Genomic DNA, 16492 nt, shown 5'->3' with positions numbered 1-16492 from the left:
GGACGGTTGAAAAGCCCAGTCCCCTTCAGATGCTCTTTTCTGTGTTTATGACATCTTATCCTAGCTGGAGCACTCTTCCTATCAATGTTATTCTAAGATGCCATGTTATTGTGCCCTGGTAAAGGTCTTTTCAACCAGTGCACTATTCACGGTACTCTCACTGTTCTCTCAATCAGAGGAATTTTCTTTTATTTTTAAAATGTAATTTCCTTTCCTTCATTTTATCTGTATTTCAATGCCTATTAATTCGAATAGGGGTTGGGCCCTCTTAAAATAATCCAAATAAGTCTCTCTAAAAATTTTTTGGGGGGGAGAGAGAGAGGGAGAGCACACTTGCGTGTAAGCAAGTTGAGGGGAGGGGCAGAGGGAGAGGAAGAGAGAAAATCCCAAGCAGGCTCCACCCACAGCATGGAGCTCGGATCCACGACCCTCAGATGATAACTTGAGCCAAATCAAGAGTTGGTCACTTAACCAATTAAGCCACCCAGGTGCCCCCAAATAAGTCTCTTAAAAAAAGAAAAAAACTCTATTGAGATATGATTGATCTACAAAATCTGTACATATTTAATGTACACAACTTGATGAGTTTGGATACCTTTTATTGCTTCTTCTTGCCTAATTGTTCTGGCTAGGATTTCCAGTAATACACTGAATATCAGTGGCGAGTGTGGGCTGGTAAATGTTTCAGAAGAGCAGAGCAAAGGCTCTAAGGTGAGAACGAATTTAAGATAGTCAAGAAAAACAAAAAAATGTGTCTGACAGTGGTCAGAGAGGAGAAAGTAGCAAGCAATTAGAGTGAGATGATAAGCACAGGCAAGATCATAAAGGCCACGTTAAAGATTTGAGATTTCATCTTAATTGTATAAAAACCTATAGACGGAATTTAAGCAGGAGAGTAACATCAAATTTGCATTTATATAAGATCTCCCTGACTGTTAGGTGCTTAAGGGGGCACAGGTGCATAAGAGTGAAAATAGGAAGGCCATTAAATATGTTATTGCACATAGCCTGGGTTAAAAATAATAATGACTTGGGGCGCCTGGGTGGCTCAGTGGGTTAAAGCCTCTGCCTTCGGCTCAGGTCATGATCTCAGGGTCCTGGGATCGAGTCCCGCATTGGGCTCTCTGCTTGGCAGGGAGCCTGCTTCCTCCTGTCTCTCTGCCTGCCTGTCTGCCTCCTTGTGATCTCTGTCAAATAAATAAATAAAATCTTTAAAAAATAATAATAGTAATGACTTGGACTAGAATGATGGCAGTGGCTATGAAGTGAAGCAGGTTAATTCACAATATATTTTGAAGTAGAATCTGGATAACTTAATATTTGGAGATGAGGGAAAGACAGAGGATCCCAGATTTTGCCTTGAGTAGGTGAAGGTACTGGAGGAGATGGGGAAGAGTGAAGAGGAAGCAGGGGAGAGATCAAAAGTTCTGTTTTGTGTCACCACCTCTTTAAAACTGTCCCTTAGAGATTACTTATCTTTCTGACCTTTCTTTCCATGGTGTTAGCTTTTGTCTTGACACCAAATGCAAATATGTTTAAAAACATTGCCGAAATGTTCTCTTCCCTCACTCCCCATCATTTTTTCTATTTCACCTGACCTTAAATTTCCATTCCTTACAGATGACTCATTAATCTTTATCTCTTGACTCAACCTACCTTCTGACCTATGATTCACATTTTCAACTGTTTTCTGAGCGCTTCTCTTTAAATTATCTTTGTGCCTCTACCTCAACTCAAAATCAAATTCATTTTCTCCCTATCACGGATCTTCTTTATATTATTGGCACTACCATCTTTCCAGTCACCTGGACTTATACTCAACTTTGACATCTTCTTCCTCCTTGCTCTTGCTATGGTTTTATCAGTGGAATCTATTGCATCTCGTGTTTCTATTCTCTATGTTTCCTGGAATTGGGAGCCATGACTGTAACTTAAGTCCCCATTATACTTTATCAGGATTATTTTTTAACTTCCTAACTATCTTCCCACTTCCACTCTCTCTCCCATTCTATCAACCAGCACATAGGATTTAGACTAATCATCCCAAATGACAGTTCTAATCATTTCACTTGTGTCTCAAATCTTCAGTGTTTCCATTACCTCCAGAGCAATTTACAAATTCCTTAAAAATATATTAAATCCCTCTCATGATCTATCTTGTCCCCTGATTCCCAAATAAATTGTTTCTCACTATTCTGAAGATCTGTCTGATTCTTTCACAACACTGTACTTTTTTTTTTTTAAGATTTTATTTATTTATTTGACAGAGAGAGATCACAAGTAGGCAGAGAGGCAGGCAGAGAGAGAGGAGGAAGCAGGCTCCCTGCTGAGCAGAGAGCCTGATGCGGGGCTCGATCACAGGACCCTGGGATCATGACCTGAGCCGAAGGCAGAGGCTTTAACCCACTGAGCCACCCAGGCGCCCCACAACTCTGTACTTTTGCTCATGCCAGTGATGCTGCCTTCACCTCTTCATATGTACTCCTTTCTTTCTTTTTTTTTTTTTTTAAGATTTTATTTATTTATTTGACAGACAGAGATCACAAGGAGGCAGAGAGGCAGGCAGAGGGAGAGGGAGAAGCAGGCTCCCCGCTGAGTGGAGAGCCCAATGTGGGGCTCGATCCCAGGACCCTGGGATCATGACCTGAGCCGAAGGCAGAGGCTTTAACCCACTGAGTCACCCAGGTGCCCCTACCTTCTTTCTTTAAAGCATAAAATTATTTCTCTCACCTCCCCAGCTAGAAATAAGTTCTTCTTCTTAGATTCCCCAATAGAATATAAGTCTGCAATGACTGAGAACAGATATTTTTTAATCTTGTATCTCCAACTGTGCCTAACATACTGCCTTGCATGAAACAGGAAGAGAGTAAATACTAAATTGAATTGACATATTAGCTCTTTTTCTGATGAGTCTATAATGTGCCAAGTAATCTAAATCAATGTAATTATGTGATGAATGTGATCTTAAAAGTAGATAATATTGAAACTTAGATTTTTTATTTAAGCTGTTTAAAGAACCAAAATCTTGACCCCGCTAATGAATGAGCCTTCCTGGAACCAAATTTCAAATAAAAATAAATTTAAAAATTCCTCAAATGTTTGTTATTATATTATATTATCTGTTATTTTATTATTATATTATCTGTTATATTATCTGTTATTCAGATTTTCCCCCCCTTTTTTATACCTTCTATTTCTTAGAGACTCAGTAAAGAACAGACCTTACAGATACATTTAAATACTGAGATATAATCAAAAAATTTACCTACCGGTTTCTCTATCAACCAAAACAAACACTAAGCTATTTAAACATTAGATTGATTTTTTTGAATTGAAAGCTTTGCCTTATCTGAAATTTTATGCAAGTTAGCAAAATGTGACTATCTCTAAATTTCAAGTAAATTCCATCTAGCTCAAGTTTGCCTCTGCTCTAACAATGGGATTAAGTCCAGTAATATGAATGATAAATTGAGAAATGTAATGGTTGCAGTGGATATAAGCTGTAACAAAATCATGGCAAAATCCTTACTCATTTTCAACCAAAATTTTCTAGATAACTCCTCAAGAATAAAAGGGAAAGAAGAGCAAGATGACTTTTTGAATAATTGCTTCCATTTATACTCTTTATCTAGCTAATTCACCTTTACTAATTTTTTTTCTAAACAAAAGTTTCTAGTCCTTAATGCTCTACAAAGATCAGAGAAATATCGGAAAACTGAGGACTGATAAATCAGATTATTTCAAACCATTTTTAAATGATTAAAACCTTGTGAAGAGGGGTGCCAGGGTGGTTCAGTGGGTTAAGCTTCTGCCTTCGGCTCAGGTCATGATCTCAGGGTCCTGGGATCGAGTCCCGCATTGGGCTCTCCACTTGGCAGAGAGCCTGCTTCCTCCTGTCTCTCTGCCTGCCTCTCTGCCTCCTTGTGATCTCTGTTTGTCAAATAAATAAATAAAATCTTAAAAAAAAAAAAAACCTTGTGAAGAGATCACTTTATTTTAAATTTCCCCCAAACTATTTTTGACTCCTATAAATCTTAAAAAGTTATCAAAAATAATTTATCTGAGGACAAAAATTCAAAACTGTGGCTTTATCTTCAATAATTGCTCCCTATTGCTATCAGGAGCTGTTATAATAATACCAGTACAGTATCTTATTTAAATCTCATAGTCACCCTACAAAGGTAATCATTATTAACCCCATCTTAAGAGCTGAGGAAAGTGATCATGAGATTAACTTTCCAGAGGCCTCTAAGCAGTAAATCGGGAAATAGGGAGTCAGTGCAGCTATTTCTTAGAGACCAAAGTCAAAGCAGCATAGTCAGATAACACAGTTAGCTGGCATCTGGATAGTCTCAGGGCAAAAAATATTGAGCAAACATCTCCGAATGTCAATGTGTAAAAATGTCGTGGACTATTACACTGATTTGGGGCTCTTTTTTCTTTCTTTTTTTCTCTGCATTATTTTCCTTAAGTCGCTGGAAATCTTTCTGCTGCATTGTCTGTGATGGTAGCTGGATTCTTTGAAATACACAGAAAACACTTCCCTCCAGTGGAGCAGCCTCTTTCAGGCAAAGTCGTCACTGTTTCTTCCATGCCCTGTTTCCACCTGGCTCTTCAGTATGTTTTACTTGGAGTGGCTGAAACACTGGTCAGCCCAGCCTGTGAGTAATGATTTCATCACTTCATGTAAGAACACACCAAGTCTTTACACAGAACACATCACCTCAAGCGGTTGGCGACCTATTCACTCCCTGGAGATTTCCCACAGTGCTTCAGAACAAGCCTATTTATCACCCTCATTTAAAAAAACAAAAATGTTTAATTTCTCTTCATTCCTCTGCCAGATACAGAAAAATTATTAATTCTACCTCAATGTAGATGGAAAGAAAGATTTATGAACTTAGTTAAAGGCAGTAACTATTTGGTCAAATACACAACAGGAGGAAAAAACTGCTAAAACCTAGAAGACAAGTCCAATATACCCAGATAAAAGCTCTCCTCTCTTTCTTCTTCCTGCCTCCTGCCTTCTCACTCACAGATAAACTCACATATATACTCCCTTCAAAAGTGACATTTATAATGTACCCTGAGAGTATATAAACATGCAAATGAAATGAAAATTTGAGCCAATTTTCCAGATAACTCATTGTCTTTAAATTAAGTTACACTAAATTAAGTGTGATCACTTGTGTTTCATAAGACAGGTTCAAAATAACTTTATTAAATATCAAGGGTTTTCTGGATTATCTAGATTGCTGATATTAATTAAACCAGCCATTTTAAAATTCATCAAGATAGTTCAGTGACTTCTTGCAATACAACAGTGTGTGTGTGTGTGTGTGTGTGTGTGTGTGTGTGTGTATTTATCAGTGTAATCTATTGCATCTTATTTTTTACCTTCTTTATATTTCCCTGCAGTGGGAGCCCTGATTGTAACTCAATATATTTTATCGAGATTATTTTTTAACTTCCTATCTTCCTACTTCTACTATCTCTTCCACTCTATCAACCAGCACACAACCTTTAGAGGGTTGATTCGGCTGATCTGGTTGACTAGACATGTGTCCCCTTCCTCCCTCACCACTCCATGTGCATCCCTCCCAAAGTGGCACACGAGGTGGAAAAAGATGACTTACTCCATAGAGAAGGAACATTCTTCAGTCAAGGTACATGAGTAGCTACATTCCCATGGTAGAACCACCAAACAAACTCTCAGCATCATCTGTAGGAGAATGTAGGGTAGTCAAGTTTCCAAGACTCCAGACACATCCAAATGAGGGGCTGCATGTGGCAGTCTGCCTTTCAAAAATAAAAAAAGAAAAAAAAAATCTATGGAATTATAACTATATATGTCTATTAAACCTCTTTTTTTTGTTAAGATTTATTTATTTGAGGCATCTGGGTAGCTCAGTCAGTTAAGCATCTGCCTTTGGCTCAGGTCATGATCCCAGAGTCCCAGGATCAAGTCCTGCATCAGCTTCCTGCTCAGCGGGGAGTCTGCTTCTCTCACTCCCTGTGCTCCTCCCCCCAGCTCATGCTCTCTCTTTCACTCTCTCTGAAATAAATAAATAAAATCTTTTACAGAAAAAAAAAAAAACTTTAAAAAAAAGATTTATTCATTTTTGAGAGAGAGAGAATCTTAAGCAGACTTCCTGCTGAGTGAGGAGCTTGACTCAGGCCTCCATCTCCCAACCCTGAGATCATGACCTGAGCCAAAATCAAGAGTGGGACACTTACCTGACTGAGCCACCAGGTACCCCTGTATTAGACTTCTTTTTATAATTTTAAATCATTCCACTCAATTCATTTTATATAAATAAGTTGTGTTATGAGATTCTAAGATGGGCCTATCACTGTTTGACACTACAAGAAATACAGAAGAACTATAAAAGAATGCCATTGCACAAATGTTTGTGACTTCCTTGATGTGGTTTCCAGAAAATTGTCAAAATTTTGTAGGCTAGAAGTGAAGCAAGGTAACAGTAATGAGGGTGATGAGGGAGTGCAATCAGGAAATTCCCAGACAGTTTAGCAATAGTGGTTCAACATACAAAAGCCAGCAAGGGTCTACGGCCATACCACCCTGAACGTGCCCGATCTCATTTGATCTCGGCAGCTAAGCAGGGTCGGGCCTGGTTAGTACTTGGATGGGAGACAAAAGCCAGCAAGGTATTTACAACCATAGACTATTAAAAAGGCAGATTATGTAATATAAACCACTTAGTCTACCCTTCACTGATTTACCCACGAGGAAATCAACATCCAACTAAGTCAATTGTCTTATCTGCTATTGTAGATCATGGGATAGGGACCAGAAGACTTTGTTTTGATTCCCAGCTTTGTCACTTACTACATTTGTGACCTTGAGAATTCATGCAACCTCTAAGCTTCACTTTTCTGATCTTTTAAAAAGGAAATAATTAAAATTCTTCCTTATATCACAGCAGCAATGTAAGAATCAATGGGAATGGGGACTACTCCTTGAGAATTAAATGACAACATGTGAAGGGTATTTTGAACTGTAAATTGAAGAATTACTAAACAAACAAAAAAACAAACAAACAGAATTACTCTTCTGGGAGGCAGTACAGCATAGTGGTTAATATCTAAGTCAGACAAATATGAGTTTAAACCCAGGGCTTTAAACCCAGTTCTGCCATTGACTAAATGTGTGACTCTAGATAAATTATTCCACACTTCTGAGCCTTTCTCATCATCTATAAAATGTGGAATGTTTGTTATCAGGACTAAGTGAAATGTTTTATGGAGAGGAAAAGGCAGAGTATCAGTATATGGACAGCACTCAATAATTAGCAACTGTAATGTGTGCTGCTAGTATTAGTATTCTAATCTTTCATATGAATGAATAGGGCAAGACTCAGGACTCAAGCACATATATCCTGCTCATAGCTCTTTCTACCATACCTACCATAAGCTGAACACCAGGGACCTGGTAGTGTGAAGAAAATTGTATCTTTCTCACGTGAGTCATCCTAAATCCCCCCCTTTTTAAAAAATTTTATATATTTGTTTGAGAGAGAGACAGAGACAGAGATAGCAAGAGAGAGCACGAGTGGGGAGGAGAGGGAGAAGCAGGCTCCCCACTGAGCAGTGAGCCCGATGCAGGACTCAATCCCAGGACCCTGGGATTATGACCTGAGCCAAAGGCAGACACTTAACCAACTGAGCCACCCAGGTGCCCTCCCCCCCAATCCTTTTTTTTCCCTTACTTCTCATCTCCAATCCAACAGCAAGACTTAGTCTTTACTCTGAAATATAATCTAAATCTCACCATGTCTCACTATCTTCTTTGCTCTCCACTAGTCTACACTAGTTATCTCACTAATTCTGTCAGAGCCTCCTAACTTGTCTCCCTGCTTCCTCTCATGCCCCAGGAGTCTATGCTCCAAAACAGCCATCATGCTCTTTCCAAAAGAATTCCTACCATTCCCCTGCTTCAAATTTCTCAATAGGATTTTGAAGATAAATTCCTTAAATGGTGAATAAGACTGTACATGGTTTGGCCTCTTGTACTGCTCCAACTACATTTTATAACATTATTTCCTCTGACCACTCCATTAGAAATTTAATGATCTTCATTCCGTGTTTCTAAAGAGTCAAACTTATTTTCACCCCGAGGCCTTTGTGTTTGCTCTTCTCTCTACCTAGAATCCCCTTTCCTCTGTTTTAAAGTGTCTGGCTTCTTCTCAACATCAAATTTTCTCATAGATTATCTCTTCAGAGAGGTTGTCCAGGTGATCCTATCACTTTCACTCCATTACCCTCTTCCATTTTTTCTAATAGCACGTGCCAGAACCTGCAATTATCTTATTTCTATGTGTATGTTTACTGCCTGCCTCTCACTATGAGAATGTGCTGTGTTAACGTCAAGATTCTTATCCTTATTGACCATCCTTATGTTCTACTGTTCTTCCTTCCTTAAAAGTGCCTGTACAGAGCAGACGACATAAATATACTGAATAAACAAATTAATTAATAAAATCTATAGCTATTTCTATGTGAGTACAATAAAAATATATCACTCAAATTACCGACAATGTCCTACGTTGATGGCATTGAGCAAGGAAGCACAGTGGATTACTTTCCAAATTTCAGTGGACATTGTTTACCATACTAAGTCATGTTATAACTTGGAGATGATCTACAAGTAAAAAACAACACACACACATACACACACACACACACACACACACACACAGAAAAGTTTTCAAATTATGTCTTAATTATAGCACTGTATACCCCTGCTATCTCATAACCTATATTTGTTTTATTTATTCAAAAAATACTGTGTTGGTATCTATAATATGTCTAACACTACTCTAGAACCTTAAGGTAAATCAATTTTAAAAAAATAGATGAAAATTTCTGCCATTGTAGAACCTACCTTCTACGAAAGGGAGAAAGATGGACTAGGATACACCTCAATGAGAAATAATAGTTACACAAAGACTTGAAAAAGTTGAGAGAGTCAGCCACAAGGATATCTGGAAAGAACATTACTGTTAGCAAGGGAGTCATTAAATGCAGAGATGAGAGTGTATCTGGCAATGAAGGGTAAGGAGTCTCGTGCAGCTGGAGGAGAGTAAGGAAGAGAGAAACTAGTAAGAGATGAGTCAGAGTGGCTGTTGTAAAGACTCTGACTTGGGCTCTGAGTGAAATGGGAAAAGGAATGACATGACATTACTCATACTTTTAAAGAAACCTCTCTGCTGTCTAGAACATACTACCCTGAAGAAAAGGAGAGATTACAAATATACTACAATAAGGAAAAGGATAGAAGATAGATGAACTAAGGGAAAAAATGAGTGCCTCCGACCAGGAGAGTAGCAGTGTAGGTGGTAAGAATACTATTCTGAAGAAGGAACAATAAGGTATGAGAAAAAGAGAAGGCTTACATCTGAGTTTATGGCCTGAGCACCTGGAAAGTTGCAGTTGCCATCTACAGAGAGACAAAAGGCTACAGGGGGAATAAGGTTTAGGGAAATCACCAGTTTCATTTTGGACATGAATAAGATGTCAGATTGAAATGGCAAATAGGGAATTGAATATCCAAGTCTGTATTCTCATATTGAGCTAAGAGATCTATGCAAATTTGAGAGTCATAAGCATATCAATGGATTTAAAGCAATGGGACTAGTTGAGATCACCAAGGGAGTCAGGGTACACTGGGAGTCAGTGTAGACAAAGAAAAGGGTTCAAGAACTCAACCCTGAAGCATATCATCATTAAGACATTAAAAGAAGATGAGAAATCTGCAAAGAAGAGAGAAAAGAAGCAAGAAAAAGCAAAACCAAGAGAGCAATATCTTACCACATGAAGAAATGCTATCAAGGAGGAAGGAGTGTTCATCCATGTCAAATGCTGCTAATATGTCAAACAAGATGAGGACTGAGAATTGACCATTGGGTTGAGCAATTTGGCAGTTACTAGTGGTTTGGAAAAGAGCTTTCTTGTGTGGGATATGGGAATGCAGAAAAGCCTGTTTAGAATGAGTTTAAGGGATAATGGGAAGAGAATTATAGATAATTCATCTTAAGAATTTTGCAGCAAAAGAGAGCAAAGAAATGGGACAGTAACTGACAAAGGAATGGGGTTAAGAACAAGTTTTTGTGTTTGAGGAAAGAAAGATAATGGCATCATACAGCATGTTGGTGGGAATGATTCAAATGAGAGGGAAATTTTTTTAAAAAAAGGGAAAATCGATGGTATTAGGAAGGGGGAAATTACTGCAAGGAGAGAGTTTGAGATCTCATTTGCAAGTTGAGAATATGGCTTTAGATAGAAGCCAGGATGGTTTATCAATGGTAACAATGTGGAGAGCAGAGTGCGTAGAGGTGGAAACTCATGGGTGCATAAGTAGGTGAGGAGATTCCTGTGGAAATTCTCTGCTGGCTGACTGATTATTTTCAGTGAAGCAGGGTGTCAGGCCATGAGCTCTGGTGAGGATGGGAGGATAGAGTTGGGGGGTGTGAGGAGAAGGGAGAGGTAAGAAATTGTTGTCTAAGACAATGAGAGAGTGAATGAACTCGGGAGTTATAGAAATTGCCAGGGAGCATTAGGAGACCATTTGAGATTTGTGGTCAGGAATTTAAGATGAGTTGGTCAACATGGTTATGGTTACGTGTTTTTCTTCTAGAAACATTAGATTGCATGGATCTAGGAGCAGAGATGGCAGGGAGTGAATTGTTGGGCCAATGAGTCTCCAAAAAGCAAGTGAAAGGCAAGGGAATGAGGACATGTGAAAGAATATGATCATAACAATGAACCACGGAATTTAAGTTGGCTAAAAAGAGTAGAAGGAATATAAAGGCGTGAAAGAGGTAAGAATAACAAAAGGAGCAGAGCGATGGAGTGGAGATCCTAAAGGAGCCTAAGCATTTTTGTGATTGAATAGCAGACAGTAAACTGGGAAGACAGAAGGTCATAGTCAGAGGTGGGTGCACAAAGTTGAGATTATGGGATGCTTACAATTACTGGCCTAGGGCATAGGTTGGCAAGCTTTTTCTGAAAAGTGTCAGATTGTAAATAGTTAGGCTTTTCACACCATCCAGTCCCTGTTACAATTACTCAACTGTCATTGTAGTGTATGAGCCATCATAGGCATATCTAATGAATGGGTGTTGCTGTGTTCCAATAAAACTTTATTTATAAACAGGTAGTGGGCCAAACCTCACCTGATGGTAGGTAGTTCACCAACTCCTGGGCTGAGGGACAGGTTTCAGGGTGTGACCGTGGTAATGAATGGCTAAGGCAGAGTGGAGGATGAGGACATTAGAAAGAAGGTCAAGGAACTGAGAAACCAAGATCTAGCAGAATGGAAGTTTTGAAGGGTGATCTCTGTATTTGATAAAATTGCCAGGGACTAAGGCAGGACTAGAACTGGAGAATGTGAAAAGGTGAGAGGAGCTGATGACTTCGAATAATAGGGGAAAATGTCCTAGAGGTTGACAGATGACTGCACAAAAGAGAAGTATTAGGTGATGCCACCGAATAATATTGATATAATCAGAAACAATAAGCCAAAGCTTTTTAGGGATGAGGAAGGAATGATGATCTGAAAATGGCTAATAGGATAAAGTTCCATTTTCTGGGACAGAGATACTTCTCTTACACATGTTCGAAATAACTTCTCACCAAACATAATAAGCCACCAAACGGTTGATGAGCGATTGGAGTAAAAGAAATTTCGGCAATGAGTCCCCAGCACCAGGGGCCTCAGGAAAGTGGTTACAGCCCCACAGTCTGTAGATTCCACAGATGCTGTGATGGGGCATCTTTGCAAACACTAACCAGCCTCCACCTGGAGGCACATTTCAGCTCTCCTTGGCAAGACCAGCTTTCACACGTACCGAATATTTTTTACTGTGTCTTCACGGTAAAATGAGAATTTGGGGATAGTGGCAGACTTGTGGATACTATCTCTGCTATTATGTGCAAAAAGAAGTACCACAGAGCCTAAAAAATCAGGTTGATGATCACTAAAGTCGAAAGAGATCAGAACATGCAAGTCGGTGCCTGAAAATGGAGATCCGAGGACTTGAAAAGCTAAGTTCTCTAAAAGGGAACCGGAGGCTTTCAAAACGACTAAAATGACACCAAAGAGAGATTAACCAGCAGGCAGAGAGCTGGCAAAGTGTGTTCATGAATTATATACCGCACCAGAAGTTCTAGCAAGAGAAAAGCATAGGATTAATAATTAACTAGCAGAGTAATAATGGGCTTGTACGTTCTGCTTTTTCTCAGTGAAAGAAATCGGCCTACTTAGTCTTTCTGCCCATTGTTTGTCTCCTCATATTTATAGAAAGGAGAGTTCATAAGCCAAATCCTTTTTATAACAGTGAATCATTTCTTCCCAAAGCCTCTTCAGCATTTCTCTTATATGGTCCTCCAGATCTTCCAGAAAAAAAAACAAAAACAAAAACCAGAAACCACAAAAACTTGTGAGCTTGGCCTCAGGCTCCTGCAGGGTGATTTGCACTCCACAAGAGAGCAGTGGCACCCATGGGCCCTTGCCGCTGATACTTGAAGCCCTTCTCCACAGTGTTTTATTTATCACCATCATTATCTTCACTTCCAATAAGTATTTGTGGTATTAAGAACCTGTTAACACTGCCCTTAGCGTCGCAACATGTCTCTCTGCTCTGCCCTCCCAGAGTGGAAAATCCTGGAAAGATACCCCAGTGCCTGAGCCCATGGTGTGCTCGGCCTCAGCACGCAGTCCATTTGCTGAAGCACAGATAGGGACTCCTCTGAACGTTTATTGGAGGAGAAATAAAAACATGTGTAGGACATGCAGAAACCAAAACAGAAATATTAAATGAATGCTAGGAAAGTGCATGAATACATTTATAGGATGTATTGGTAAGTTAATTCAAAAGGGCCAAACAAATGCAGTTTTTCTGGGGGAAAAGGGACGTAAACCAGGGCTGATGTTTTCCTGAAAGAGAAGGGAGGAGATAATAAGATCTCTTTCTAGAAAAGAAAACTAAGGGGCACCTGGGTGGCTCAGTCAGTTAAGTGTCCAACTCTTGTGCGTTCAGGTCATGATCTCAGGGTCATGAGATGGAGCCCGGAGCTGGGCTTCGTGCAGGGCATGAAGCTTGTTTGAGATTCTCTCTCTCTCCTTCTCCTTCTGTCCCTCCCCTATCTACAAAAAAAAAAAAAAAAAAAAAAAAGGAGGAGAAGAAAAAAAAGAAAAGGAAACTAGAGGTTTTTAGCCTCTCCAGTATATTGGTTTTCTATCACCACTTTTCTTTTTTAAATGAATTTTAATGTTTATTTATGATCTCTCACTGTAGACAAATTTGCAAAGTACAAAAGAGTAAGGAGAAGCAAAATTAAAAATCCAATAATTCAACCACTCAAAGCTAACACTGTTCCTGTTATTTTATGTATTTCCTTCTAATTTTTCACCACACATAATACAAAAGAGAGCGATTAGTGCAATAAACTCCTGTGTATTCACATTCTAGCTTCAATAATTTTCAAGCCAGCCAAACTTGTCTCATCTCCACCCTCACTTGCACACTCTCTTCCTCCTCGTTGTAAAATTTTGAAACAAATCCCAGATATCATAGTATGATAAATGTTGTAAATATTTTAGCATGTACCCCAAGGTTGCCATGCATATTTTAATATAGTTAATATCATATGTACAAAATCAGATATACTCATTTTCTTTTTTTTTTTAAAGATTTTATTTATTTATTTGACAGAGAGAGAGATCACAAGTATGCAGAGAGGCAGGCGGAAGCAGGCTCCCTGCTGAGCAGAGAGCCCGATGCGGGGCTGGATCCCAGGACCCCGAGATCATGACCTGAGCCGAAGGCAGAGGCTTTAACCCACTGAGCCACCCAGGGGCCCCCATACTCATTTTCATCTATGTCTGATACCAGAAAAATTTGGGAGGGCTTTTTTTAATTAACATATAATGTATTATTTGCTCCAGGGGTACAGGTCTGTGAATCATCAGTCTTACACAATTCATAGCACTCAACATAGTACATACCCTCCCCAATGTCCATCACCCAGTCACCCCATCCCTCCCTCCCAAATCCCCTGCAACCCTCAGTTTGTTTCCTGAGATTAAGAGTCTTTTATGGTTTGTCTCCCTCCCCAGTCCCATCTTGTTTCATTTTTTTCCCTTCTTACCCTCCATGGCCCCCCATCCTGCCTCTCAAATTCCTCATATAAGAGAGAACATATGAAAATTGTCTTCCTCTAATTGACTTATTTTGCTCAGCATAACATCCTCTAGTTCCATCCACGTCATTGCAAATGGCAAGATTTTGGGTTTTGATGGCTGCATAATATTCCATTGTATATATATACACCACATCTTCTTTATCCATTCATCTGTTGATGGACATCTAGGTTCTTTCCATAGTCTATTAGGCTATTTCCATAGTCACATAGGCTATTGTGGACATTGCTGCAAACATTCGGGTGCACATGTTGGGGGAGGAGTTTAAGTGTTTATTTGAATTTCAGTTACTTAATATACACATAATATTATATTAGTTTCAAGTGTTTAAACAGTGATTGAGTGAGTTCATACCTCACCTGGTGCTCATCACAGGTGCACCCTCTAATCCCCATCACCTATTTCACCCATTCCCTCAGCCCTTCCCTCTGGTAACCACCAGTTTGTTCTCTATAATTAAGAGTCTGTTCAAAAAAGTTATTTGTAACTGAAATTAAAAAAAAAAAAAGATTTCCTTCTTGATTTTTTTTCAACCTTTTGCCACCATTACCCCAACAATGACCTGGGGGAAGGAAGATAACCTTTTCTGAGACCCAAAGCTTAAGCTACAGTCTCTCTTTAGGTAACCTCTCCTTAAATAGGATAATTTAAATGCATGTAAGGGACTTTGCTAATTAGGAACCATGTGACTTGGTAAGATTATTACTGTTAAAAATAGCCAACCTGATTCAATACCTACAAGTGAGCATTTTACATACATTATAATATTACATATACATTATAGCAAGTAAGAGCCACAGCACCCCTGCAAGTGAATGATGACATTATTCCCATTTTGTGGAGAGGAACACTGAGGCTTGGAAAGTTTAAATAACTTACTTAAAATTGCAGAGGTAGTAAATAGTTGACCTGGGATTTTAGCAAAATCTTGTCTCATTCCAGAACATCCTCTTAGCCTCCATGCTGACTTTACATGATAAATTCAAGTTTTCTAGAGGGAAACTAATGATTTATGTAAAATCACAGGATCATAGACCTTATTACTAGATTGTCATATTACCTAGTACAAGCCTCACCTCACTCCAAAATTAGTAAGAAGTATTCACATCGGGGTGAAATTTGAGTGAATATATTGGGACACAAACCACCAAGTAATTAAACTTTCCTTGTAGCTGTTAAAGAGTATGTTTTGCCATATTTTACTCCTTTTAGACACATGTGAATTGTAACATCATAGTATGCCTTACTATAGTAACTTTAACGAAGTCCAACCCTAATTTTGCCTTTATCAGTAAGCTTTCTTTGAGGTATGATCAATACTAATTTGAATATTCTATGGAAGTATTTCACAGAGAGTGTTCTAAATTTTTACTTTCTCTTTTCCTTTCAGTCTCTGTAATATACAGATTTGTTCCAAGTACCATCAGAGGAACCTCTATGAACTTTTTGACACTATTCAATGGATTTGGTTGTTTCATGGGGGCGTTGCTGGTGGAGATGGTATATGTCATCTCAGAAGGTAAAAATAGGTTCATGGTATGCTTACATATATATATTGATTTGATGACTAGAGAATTGGGAGACAAAATCTTAAAAGAAGGGCTTTGCCAGTGTAGTCTTTTTTTAATTGATCCACTTTTGCAATTAAGATAGAATTAAGATAGGAAATAGACTCTTGCTGTATTCATTAATTTCTGGGAATTGTTTTTCTTTTGATAGGAAGAGGTAATTACAGAATGTCACTTCTCATGAGACCCTGTCTGCTGTCTTTCTTTAGTGTATTTTAGAACGAATCAGTCATTGTATTCTTATTAGATCTTTCAGTGAGGTCATATTCAATAATGCCTCATAACTGGCAGAGATAATCTTCAGGAAAGGTAAGTCCTATGGAAATGTAGGTGAATGGGGTCTATGGATGATCTTTTTTCCCTGTGATTTTCCAGAAATCATGTCTATGCAAACCAAAAGAAACTGAATTGAATAGCAAATGGTCTTGAAAAAATTTTCCCATAGTAATTGATCAGGAGATACATCCCATCTGAAAAATTCACACAAAAAAATACTACTCATACATGTGCTGACAGAAAAATCAACAGAATGACAATGATTAGATGTCACGGTGAAATGTCTCTGGCTGTATTTTAAATCCACAAGCTTTTTCCTTTATTTGTTCTAAGATGTTAACATGGCTTAACATCTTTTTTTTTAATTTACTTTCGCTTATTTTATGAAAATACTACAAGCTGGTTCTCTACTTTCAAAGGTATT

General features: G+C 38.6%; 1 protein-coding gene across 1 annotated transcript in view; it reads left to right on the top strand.

Annotated features, from left to right (window-relative positions):
- SLC15A5 (solute carrier family 15 member 5) overlaps positions 1 to 16492 on the top strand; it is a gene marked incomplete at both ends in the record, with an annotated part of 80727 nt that overhangs the window by 40975 nt on the left and 23260 nt on the right. The window contains 2 exons of the mRNA XM_080811030.1: positions 4473 to 4661; positions 15615 to 15743. Of these exons, the coding sequence (XP_080667156.1) occupies positions 4473 to 4661; positions 15615 to 15743 (318 nt within the window). The remainder of the gene's footprint in view (positions 1 to 4472; positions 4662 to 15614; positions 15744 to 16492) is intronic.

The sequence above is a fragment of the Martes martes genome (genome assembly GCF_963455335.1).
Source record: "Martes martes genome assembly, chromosome: 8".
In the NCBI taxonomy this organism is placed as follows: domain Eukaryota; kingdom Metazoa; phylum Chordata; class Mammalia; order Carnivora; family Mustelidae; genus Martes; species Martes martes.
Note: the sequence above shows the minus strand (reverse complement) of the source record. Positions and strands in the feature narration are given on the sequence as shown.